We start from the raw sequence: 12,149 nt of genomic DNA, 5'->3' as shown, positions 1-12,149 counted from the left end.
TTAATGTACTTTTATTGCATACATAGGTGCAGAAAATTCTCCCTGGAGATTTGTTACCTGGAACATGTTCACTAAAAACATACTCTGCAAAATTGGGATGATACAGTACATTGCCTAAACACAACACAGGACACTGCTGTCAAGATTTAACAACCAGAAAACCCATGGAAAAAATTAAATATATATATATATTATTGGGGGCTGGAACGAAATAAGCTTAAATGCCTCTCCCAACCCAAACCAGTGTATTTATGGTACAAATAAAGCACATTGCTGCATGAATTGAATGTGTAGTGTGTTTTCCTTAATATCCCCTCTAAAACCGGGAGGGTGGACAGGCCAGAGGGTGGACACGACACGGATGAGGGCATGAGGTGGAGGCGACCTGGGCCCCACGAGGGTCCCAAAACATCGGGAACAACGCCGCGAGCAGATTTCAGAGCAAGCACAGGTGCTTCCCAGGCACACAGCCCAGCGGGCAGAGCCCATGGGAAGGGATATTTTGGGATAAAGAGTCACTGAGGACACTCTCAGGGTGCACCTCCCCAGGCACTGTGTGCGTGTGGGGAATTGCCTTGCCCCGCCGCCGCCCGGCAGGGGGCGCCCTCCTCGCCCCTCCCTCCCCGGGGCTCCCTCACTCTCCCCCCCCGCCCCCCCAAGCGGGCGATGTCTCCGCGCCACCGCCTGCACCTCCTGCTCTTCCTCCGCACCCTCCACGGCTCCGCCTTCGCCATGGGCGACTGGGCCTCCCGCCTGCCGCAGCCGAGCGAAGCGCTGCCCGGCAGGACGCAGCGCATGGCGGTACCAGGTAAGTGCGAACTCCGTTCCCTTCCTCTCCCGTCCCCCCCCGGCTCCCGCCTCAGCCGCGCGCCCCTTCCCCGCGCTCCGTCTGCGCACGCGCGGTGCCCTCGCGGCGGGGCGGGGCCGCGGCGGCGCGTGCGCGCTGAGGGGCGGGGCGGGGGCGTGCGGAGCAAGATGGCGGCGGCGGGGGGTGTGCGCTGTGAGGGGGGGACGGGGACAACGGGGTAAATGTGCCTTTGGGACGGTGTTTGTGTCGAGCGAGGACGTTTTTTGTGTGCCGTAAGGTGGATGGGTTGTTGGAGCGCGGATCTGTGTTGGCCCAGAGAAGCTGTGGCTGCTCCTGGATCCCTGGAAGTGTCCAAGGCCAGGCTGGACAGAGCTTGGAGCTGGGATAGTGGAAAGTGTTCCTGCCCATGGCAGGGGGATGGATCTGGGTGGGATTTAAGCTTCCTTTCCACGCAAACCATCCTGTATTTATTTTCCATAATTTCTCTTGGCTATGTGTGAGTTTTCTCTTTATTTTTTACTGAAGCTAGCAACAGGGTTTTAAGCAGATTTCTTTAGCCCTTATTGTTTTTGTTAAATAGTAATACTTAAAAATAAAGCCACGACATGCTGTGTATCTTTTGCGGGTGTTCTAGGAAGAAATCTTTTCCTGTGAGGGTGGTGGGACCCTGGCACAGGGTGCCCAGAGAAGCTGTGGCTGCCCCTGGATCCCTGGAAGTGTCCAAGGCCAGGCTGGACAGAGCTTGGAGCAACCTGGGAAAGTTCAGAACTTCCCTGCTCATAGCAGTGAATGGAATGAGATGAACTTTTAAGGTCCCCTCCCAAATAATTTTGTGATTCTGTTTGCAAAGTGCTTTTAAGTTCTTAATAATTCTTCCCGTTATTTTTTTTTTTCCTTTGAGTAGATGTGTGCAGTCAGGTAAGCAAACTAGCAACCCAGAATGAAGGAATTTACTTTATGACAGTCCTCCTAGGAACTGAAGGTGTTCCAAGATGACAGTCAGTGCTGTTCTAGAGGAATTTAGTGGCACTGAGGTGCTCTAACACATTTATTGCATAGTTCACATACAAGGTATTTATTGAACAAGATGTTATTTATATGTATCTTTGCTGCAGGCTCCTATGGACCCTAACCAAGTATGTGCACTTAGGGCATAAAATAAATACTTAAACACATTAAGTGTGTAAGTGCCGGTGGAAGAATTACAAATGGATGATGGCATAAGCCCAGTGGTCAAGAGAACAATAAAATCTTGCATTTTATAGATACTTAGTAAAAAGCTGAAGGTAGTGGTGAAATTAAAAGTATCAGGAACAATATTTCTGATGTAGAGAAAGTGGTCTCAGAGGAGGAGTGCAGAGGTGAGGTTTGTGCAAATACAGAAGTGAGCTCCAGAGATACCAAGAGTACCAGAGATTGCACCAGCAGTAGCACATTGCCTGGGTTAAAGTGGCAGCTTCATGTTGTTTGTTGAGAAAAGAATGGCTGGAAGACACACCAAGCTCATTTTATGCTGAGTAACTGCACAGGTAGAATAATTCTAGCTGCTGTACACAAAGCATCCTCATAAGAGCAAATGCAATTTTGTAAAATGTTTTTTCTGTGGCTAAATGTGGTATTATGTATTTAAAAACAGCATGGCCCTCCAGTGCACTGTCAGTGTTACAATAAGATGTAAACTGGTCAGAAAGGAATGGCAATTCAAAGTTTAGGCTGATGATCAACCCAAGGCTGATTGACCTTGCAAACCCTTCCTGTGTTAATAATTTTTTTTTGTGAGTTGGGAACCAGGAGTGGACCTGGTATTCCCGGTGAATTCTTACCAGTACAGCATAGGAGAGAGGGATTTTTCCTTTCTCTGCTGTCCAGAGTCCAGCTTGCTTTCTCTGTGAAAATGTGCACTGTGAGCACATTTAGCCTGGCATCCAGCAGGACCACAGCTCCTTCCCAGCAGCTCTGAGATCATCTTGCTCTTATTGTTGAACCTCCCTGAGGTTCCTGTTGGTGTAGACCTGGAATTTTTCCAGCTCTCCTCGGGTAAAGCCCTGCTGCTTGCTGTGTGTGCTCTGGCTGTGTGTATAACGCTGCCCTCAGATCTGCTGAGCGTGTTTCCTGTCACATCACTCACGTTGCTGTTGCAGCCATTGAATGATTCTGGCCCCAGCGTCAGCCCCTGGGGTCACCTGCTGCCCACCAGGCATGAAGGTATCGATCCTTGCCTTTGGAGGCTGCTGCTCCTGCCCGTTTTTGACACGCAGGCTGTTCCTCCGGCCAGGACTTTGTCAGCTCCCACAGCAAATGCTGGGAGAGAAGGTGTCAGAGCCCTGCTGAAGTCAACATGTGTCACAGCCATCATTTCAGCCTAAAAGGGCAGCTCAGCTGGACAAGCATGATTTGCTTTGGTAAATGTGTTAGCTATTCCTGATTACTTTCTTGTTCCCTATTTGGAAATAATTTCTAAGAGGGTATTTTTCATATCCCAGGATATCTCCTGGGACTGAGCTCAAGCTGAGCATCCTATACCCCTTCAATTCTTTTTTTTTTCCCCTTTTTAAAAAGTGATTGTTACTGTAGCCCAGATCTCATCATCAGAGATCCCCAATCACTGTGGCTTTTCATTATTTCTCATCTGTGACAGTTCTGATGGCCACACCAGCAAACTTGACCTCCCAGCTCTGGAAAATCTCCATATAGCTCCTTGGATTTAAACACACTTGGCTTTAAGTAGCCATAACCCATTTTTCCTCACTTTGTTTGCTGCTTTTCTTTCTGACTGTACCAGTCTGGAGAGGTTTTGGAGCAGTTGTTTGTGCAAAAGAGTACTTCAGTCTTTTCTGTACTCACTTCTAGACTGTCTCCTGTATTCATCAATGCACCTTGATTCTTTCTGAGCTTCTTGTTACTCCTGTAATTTTTGTGGATTCATTTCTTATTGCCATTTATGTCCCCAGCTAGGCTGAACTCCAGCTTTGTCCTCGCTGATTTTGTGCCTAAATGCTGAGGTGGTGCTGTTCTGTGCCTCCTTTGTTGCTTGTTTTTGGTCTCTCTATTTTACTATATTAAGCAGCTCTGTGTTTCTGATAAAGTTCCCAGTTTTTCTACATGATGTATTGTTCCTTAACTCTCTTAGAAATTCTTTTTTTCAAAATTCAAATCAACCTGAAGAGCTTTTTTCTCCCTCTGGCAGCCTCCCAGGGGCTTCTACCTTTCAGGGGCTGCAGCTCCTCTGAAGGGACAGAGGAGGGACAGCTCCAATCTCTGCTCTCTGTGACCAGGGACAGGGCCCAGGGAACAGCTGGAGCTGTGTTAGGAAAGGTCTGGGATGGATATCAGGGAAAGGTTCTGTCCCCAGAGGGTGTTTAAGCACTGGAACAGCTCCCCAGGGAATGGTGACATCCCCAAGGCTGCCAGAGCTCCAGGAGTGTTTGGCCAATGCTCTCAGGGATGCACAGGGTGGGATTGTTGGGGTGTCCTGGGCAGAGTCAGGAGTTGGACTCAATGATCCCTTCCAATTCAGGATATTCCATGAGTCCAGGATCATTCCCTATATGGAATATATCATTCCCTATATAAGGAATGTAGCAAGTTGAAAATGCTAAATCTGCACCTTTCCAGCCCTGCTTTGGATCCCCATGTCTGCTGTGGTTACTGCCAGGACTGTTTCCCTCTGGAGCTCTGTGCTCTCAAGGAGTTGTGTTTCAGTACAGTGCAGCTCCCCATCCTTTTTTCTATGCTAGGTAGGATTATTCCTAAACCCTGCATAACCTGCTCTGCTCCCTGCTCCAGCTGTGGGTGCTGTGCCAGGTCTCTGCTTCTTGTCACATCAGACACAAGGTGTGCCCACACCTGGACATCCAGGTGAGCCAAGCTCTGCCTTAGGGTGGCAGACACTTGAGGAAAACTTCTGCCAGAGCCTTGTGGACCTGCAGTGTCCATCCTCTTCACCTTCAGTGTCCATCCTCTTCACCTTCACTGTCCATCCTCTTCACCTTCAGTGATGTTAGCAGCCTTTCCCTTTCCTAGGTGAAGAGATGCAGAGCATTTAGCTCCTTGTCTCTTAGAGATCACATTGATTTCCTGCTCCTCATCCTGATGGGATAAAACATCCTTGGAGCTCCTCCCTTGTGTTGCAGCAGCCGTGTTTGCCACAGCAGAGCTCCCAAAAATGAGGCTGCTGCTGCTGAGATCCCTGTGGAGGAGCTCCAGGCTCTTCCCAGAGTTCTGCTGGAGGGAGATTCAAGTTCCAGAGATGTTGGTGCACACTGAGGATCCAAGAACATCATGCAGTTAGAGCTGGATAAACCACTCTGCATTAGCTGAAAGGAGTACAGACATTGGCAAACTTCACTTGCTTTTTTGTAAGCAAGTTGAGTTTATTGTGTGCTGTACAAATTTCATAACTGGGAATTAGAGTTTGTTGTGCTGTTTTCTTTCCTTGCAATAGAGCATCTGCATTCATTTTTAAAAATCACTTCTTTTATATCCTTGTACAATGGTGCAATATGATATTGTGCTTTATAGTAAAAACACACATTATTTATTTATTGCTTCTACCTTTCTAGTATAACTCTACTTTTCAGAGTTAATTTTAGTTCGATTACTGCTAAAACATGGCTGTGTTTTCTGAGTGTGTGAGGATATATTGCTTACACTATTTAATGAAGTATTTTATGACAGTGGTAGGAGCACTAGTCAAGGAGCCCTATGAATGTAGATGTTGAGTAACATATATATATATATATATACACACACAGAGGTTTTTTTCTGCTAGATATCCTGAGGTAGCAATGTGTAATAAATTAAAAGAATGTTTTTCCTGCTCTTCCCACTGAGAGCAGTGTCAGAGAATATCTTCCTACACATCTGTAGTGGCTTGACTTTTTTGAGGCAGAGAAAGTGCAGCCTTAGGATTGTTTAAACCCATTAGGCCTCTTAGTTTTGTATCTAAAGATTAATAGAGCAGTAATTACAAATGTGAAGGAGGTCATGGTGAATTTTAGTCTGACCTTCTGTGTAAAAAAAAAAAAAAAAAAAGCACAGCATTGCCGTGAATTAATTCTTGCTTGAATCAGATCACGCTCTTTAAAGAAAACATTGATTAAAAATGTCATTTGACAGAGGATCCACATGCTCTCCCTGTTAGTCTTTTTTTTTACCATTCTTAAGACACTAAACAGAAATTACTGTGGTCAAACCAGTGGTCTATGGCCTGGTACTTCCATTTGTCTCACTACCATGCTCATCATTAAACTATGTCTTCAAAATAAGGAATAAAATGAAAAATATCCATGTTTATTTACTGGTTAAAATAATTTGTAATAATGAGCAAATAATAAAGTTTTTCAGACATGGATTTAATATCACTGTCTTTTATGTCTAAAATTAAGATTCTTGAGTGAGATGATAGCTCAGGGCAAAACTTCCAAATAAAGTATGTCTTAAGGTTTAGGAGGATTTGTTTCTTCACATTTTCCACTGCTTTATTTATGTGGTACAGGATTCTGCATAATGAATTAATGAATTGTCCATTTTTATTGAGTTTGTATGAAATATGGGCCAAAAAAGCAAGACTTGACTTCCATTGCAGTTCAGTGGAGTGTGTTGAGTAACAATGTCATGTGTGGTTTAGCACTTTCCAAATTGCAATTTACCTTTCTAACTCAGAAGAGTTAATTACTTATTTCTTCATTCTAGGAAACAATCTTTGCCTCAAACACACTCAAGCCATCAATTTCCATAAATTATTAAATTTCATTACAATTTTGTTGTGTATGCCGAGATTGAAAGCAGAATGCACAGCAGAGAAACGCCTCACCCCAGTGATTATTATCTGAAAAAATGTCTCAACTTTGTGGTTACAACTTCTCTACAGGTACAACCAGGATGAATTTCCTTGGAAATCCTGCCTGTCATGGCTTTTTTTCAATTTTTTTTATGTGTGCTTTGGCAGGTAATTACATTCACACATTAATCTGTACAGCTGTAAATATTGTGCTTTCGTTGGAAAATCAGGAATTACTTTTAACCCCCCCATTGCATTTTATATTTTGCAAGGTGCTGCAAGGAGAAGTAAAGATTAAGTCAGTAAAAAGAGATTTTTTTTGTTGTTGTTGTTGCTTGCATGTGCTTTTTTTTCTCTTGGCACCTGGAAAACAACAACCCAGAGGAAGTTAACAGGCACAGAGGATGCTGGAGAGATGGAAAGCATACAGGAAATAAATTTACAGAGCTGCACATCCAGCTGCCAAATGCTGCATAACCCTGATGGAATAACCCTGCTCTTACTTACCACCTCTCACTACATTCACCGAGAGAAAAGGTGACATCGCTCATCACCGAACCCTTCAAAAAATAGAACAAAAAAAGTGTAAAAAAGAGACTAAAGTGTGTTGTTGGAGTCCCTGGAGTTCCTGGAGCTGTGCTTTGCATGCGGTTCACAGGCTGGGGAGGGGGGTGCGGAGGAAGCGCTCCCGGGGCTTCTCCAGGCAACAGCGCGGGTTGCCGGGAGACAGCATCGCCTAAATGGGGAAAAACTTCCCCCAACTCCTGCATCCAAATGAGCCGCGCTGGAGGCTTCTCGTGCTCCTGCCCTAATTCCACCCCCCCACCCCCCTCAACGAAATGAAAAAGGAATCCAGAGGATCTTTACTCAAAGGGTTGTGTGTGGATGCTGCACTGAGGGATCATTCAAAGCCGTGTAATAAAAGGGGATAATTATTCCCGGGTGAAGGTACACAGGGTTCAGGAGTTTCTCGTTGCTGCTGTTTTGAAAAGGGATGTAAATGTCTGAATTCGCCAAATTTGGGGTGTTAAACCTATCAGTTATTCAAGGTTATATTTACTTAGGTTATTTTTCCTGACTAGAGAATATTTTATCAGATTTTATCCCAACCCTGGGATACGTTTGGCTGCTTTGGCTGATTGTGTTCACTTGTCTTTATTGAATGACACTGACTGGACATTTAAGTACCATTGTGCCATGGATCCCACATGTTCCTCCATAATTAAGTGAATCTATATCCCAACCACAGACATGGAATTAATTTCCCACTTCTTCTCTTTCCACAGCAAATGAGAGAACATGGGGCAAACTTTCCCTTGCAGCAGGAACAGGCTGGGACAGAGCACTGGAAGGGGCTGAGTGGTGCTGCAGTTAGGCTGTCACAGGTAGAAGAGGCTCTGGTGTGTTTGGTTCATCAAAATATATTTAAACCAGGGAAATAGTGCCCAAAATGCTGTTTTCTTCCACTGGCTGCAGGAGGGTCCAATGACCTGCTCACATGGAGGTGTCTGTGTGATAACCAGCCATGGACAGAGTCCTGGCTTTGCTGTATTAATGACCTTTCTCTGTAGTTGATATTCAATGCAAAGCCTTTAAATTTTTTTTTTTTTATTTATTGCCCAGGGACAAAAGCTGTATTTTTATTTAACTCTCTACACCAAATAGCAGTTCACAGCATCACAGTTTTTTTCCTTTATTTTCTTTAATTTTCTTGGTTCATGCTCATATACAATATTGGTAATAATGAAGGAAAGAATTTCCAGTCAGGTTATCCAAAGGAGAGTGAAGTTGTTTACACATGGAACTGCAGAGGTGCAGCATCTTTAGTTCCTTCAGAACACACAAGGAGTAAATAATAAAACTCCTCACCTTAATTGATTTGAGAGAAGATAAGTGCAGAATAGCCCTTAAGGCAGATTTAAGGTAGCTTGAATATTTCAGGTACTAATTCCTATGTCTTAGTTCTTTTGTGTTTCTTTGATGTACGGTATTTCCTTTTGAATTTTTTCAGCTTTTAAAGCTTCTCTGGTTTAATTAATGTCTTCCTATCAAATTTATACCTTCAAATTACAGTGGTGTACATTGCCTTAACTTCAGGTTTATGTAATTTTTATTGAATTTATTTTTACTTTGCAACCATCGAATTATTTGGCTTGTAATTTATTGTGTGATAGGCATTGCTCTATCCTTCCATGCTTATCTTTTAATTATTATGTATGGAATTTCTGTGATATGGATACATTTGATTATTGCACTTACTTTGTTGCAAATTTTTATGATATGTACGAAACTCGCATTTAAATTCCCAGTACAATTAAAATAATACACATAAATAAACCTTTAGTACAAATCAGATAAAAAAACCTGTGCAATAAAAACCATCCCAATCCAGGCATGGTTATTGCAGTTTCTTATGTACTGCTCATAATTAATTCCTGTTGCTTATAATGCAAAATTGGAATTCCTGGAGATTGTTTGGTTTGTTTTGAAGATGAGATCTTATTTTCTGTTGAGAAATGTGGTCAGATAAATGATACTTGTATTTTTACTACAGTTTAGGCTTGATTTCTCAGGAATTTGACTTTCTAGGAGCCTCCAGAGATGGTTTAAGGAATGCCCACATTTCAGGAATGGCTGAGAAGCAGAACTCCAGTGGAAATATTTTTAGTGTCCCTCAGTGTGAGACAGAAATCTCTCATCTTGAGGACATTTATTTAGACTTGAGGGCTTCTGCAGTAGAGATTTGGTGCCTGAGCCTCCAGCTCAAAACTTTTAGGAGCCCAGTGAGGAATGAGAAGGGTTGTGCAAGGGACAGACAGTGGAAGTGTCTTTGTGTTTCTGACATTCCCCATTCACTGTTTCCAGGCTCAGAAATGTACTTTTAGGTTCATCAAACATTCAGCTCCTGAAAATTTCATCCCAGAACTCCTAAAGTGGGAGCAGGAGTCAGGGGAGTTTGGCACTGATGAATTAACAGGAGGAGAGGGGATGACTCCAGAGTCCTTGGTGGGACTGGCAGGGACTGGTTCCTGTGTATGGCAGAATGGGATCACAGGATCATCCAGGCTGGAAGGGACTTTGGGACATCACTGAGATTGGGATCAGTAGATTAGCAGCTGATCTGCTCCTCTTGGAGAGAAAATGTCTGTAATCATCTGCTCCTCCCAAATGTTGAGTTTACATTTTAAAAAATGGCAAAATTCCAAGTCAGGGAATCAGTGGCTGATTTAGGAAACTGCAATAAGATTTTGTCTAAGATCATCAGAATGAAAATAACTGCACCAGAGATAACATTACAATATATAGGGTCTATGTGGACTATTTATATTGCTTTTATTTTGTTTATGTTCTTCTTTAAGGATTCTCCTTCTTACCTAAACAGGGATATGCAAACCTCCTTATGCATTTACTGAGCTTGACCTGGGGAGCAGAGATAAAATCTCATCTTGAAGAGGTTGCACTCAGACGACTTCTAAAAAAAATAAGCTTTTCACAGAATAAAAGTGCTTCATTTCAGTAGGATCTTGAGTGACAATTTTCCAAGTTACCACTCAGAAAAGGAACAGGAAAGAGAAGAAATGAGCAGGCAAACAATGCGGAGGGTGGATTCTTAAGCAGAATGTTCTAATATGTTCTAATGCATCTTTATATGAAAAAGAAAAGTACTCATAAGATGCCTAGAGATAAATTTACAGTTGGTTCTTAAGATACTAATTTCAGAAAGTCAGAACTTAAAAAAGATCCTTTTTTAAAAAAACATTTTAAGGTATTTTGACCCTCCTCCACTTTGTTAGCATTTCTCATAAATCCAGTCACAAATGGGTATAACTGCCCTGGAGTCCAGCTGCATCCTCTGCAGTAAAGCAATGGCCCCTCTCTTTGCCACATTCAGTTCTGAAGTTCTGCTTCTGAAAGGTGTCTTCTCATGTTGGCATCTGAATACAATTCCTGTTTAAAACCCAAGTTTTGAGCACTGAAGGGATTTGGGGTAGGACCTCACACCTCGTGTCTTCTTGCTGAGTGGCTTTAATGCATTTGTTTTCTTACCAGTTGTCTACACTTATTTCTGTTTGATGTAATCTGGTCTCTTGTGCCATTCCTAGTCATAAAATTGCTTTTCAAATGACCTGAAAGATGCTGTCTTTTACTGGAGGATGATCCTATCCCACTCAGGGAAAGCTGGATGCAGCCTAATGCTGCATTCCCAGGGTGGGAATTGCAGATTGTTCCTGTTATTGTGAATGTGCCCCTGGCTGGGGATGTGGAGATGATTCAGACCATCCTTAAATCCTTGGAGAGATCCTGGCTCTGCCCTTTCCCTGCTCAACCAGTATGTTTCTCTGAAATTCCTGGATTTGGAACCATTCCCAGTTGACAGTTGGACACAACATCTTATTTTGGATGTTGGCTGTGCCTGGGCTGGTGACACGAGTCCAGAGCATGGGATATGAAGGAGCCATCAGCAGGATTTGAGTATTCCTCCATCCAGTCCTTGGAAGGGTGGAATTGCAGATTCCCACCCTTTTACATTATCTCATTTCTCCTTAAGTCCTTGTTTAAGGAGTCATCTTGGTGTTAATCATTCACACGCCAATTAAAACCTACTCAGTGTTTGATTTAGTTTGTAATAACTAAAAGCAAACTTTTTGAATGAGAGGCAAAAAAAATCAGCAAATGTGTATTTTATCCTTTTGGAAACCTGTGCACAGACATTCCCAGGTACTCTTGTTGTAAAAGTATTAATTATAATGGAAGTGGGAAATGAGGAAAACCCAGCACTCTGGGCTGATGGCTGGATGAAGATGAGGAATTCTGAGATACTGATCTCTGTAGAACCATTTAAAATATTTAATTAGTGAAAATTCAGTTACTGAAACAAAGCACTTTGTACCTGAATTTTGCAATAAATCCCTTTATTAGTGCAAAACAAAGAATATGTTCTTATTCCTCATGCCTGGAATTATGAGAACCTAACTGGACTAAATTTTAGATGAATTCTCTTAGTTATTTGATTTTTTAAGAACCTCCATTTTCATAATAATTGATAGATATTTTAATTGATAATAAATAGAAATTAAAAGATATTTGAGAATTTCTAGCCACAAGTCTATTTTCACTCCACCCAAATGAACTCTAAGTGGATTTTATTATGAGTAACTCTTTCTACCTCAAGTTTTGTGCATTTATTTATCAATCACTTTTTAAATACCACTCAGCCCTGCCTGTAACTGTTTTTCTCCTGAGAACTAAAAGGAGATAATAAACAATTAATGGTACCAATAGTATTTAAAAACCCATGTTGCACTTTATATTGGAAGTGTTCTGGGTGGCACTGGATGGAGAGAATGGGAAAATATTTTAACCTAGGAATACAAATTCTCTTGGTTATACTCTGGAAACCATCTGATCCTAAAGAAACTGAAGAAGAACACGTTTAGTGGAGATTCACCCACGGATTTGGAATTTCAGATTGAGGTGGAATGCCAGCACATGATGAGCACTCAAAGGATAATCCCACAGTGGTTTTAGGAAGTTGTTGACAGCTCCCCATCGAGTTTG

The 12,149-nt window shown here is 42.6% G+C and overlaps 1 protein-coding gene across 1 annotated transcript in view; it reads left to right on the top strand.

Moving 5' to 3' along the window:
* Positions 1-653: 653 nt before the first annotated feature.
* MSRA (methionine sulfoxide reductase A) overlaps positions 654-12,149 on the top strand; it is a 230,480-nt gene continuing 218,984 nt past the window's right edge. The window contains exon 1 of the mRNA XM_088162566.1: positions 654-808. Within this exon, the coding sequence (XP_088018692.1) occupies positions 667-808 (142 nt within the window). The 5' untranslated portion in view covers positions 654-666. The remainder of the gene's footprint in view (positions 809-12,149) is intronic.

This window comes from Sturnus vulgaris, chromosome 3 (genome assembly GCF_052056855.1).
Source record: "Sturnus vulgaris isolate bStuVul1 chromosome 3, bStuVul1.hap1, whole genome shotgun sequence".
NCBI classification, from domain to species: Eukaryota; Metazoa; Chordata; class Aves; order Passeriformes; family Sturnidae; genus Sturnus; species Sturnus vulgaris.
The sequence above is the reverse complement of the archived record's forward strand: the minus strand, read 5'-3'. Positions and strand labels throughout refer to the sequence as shown.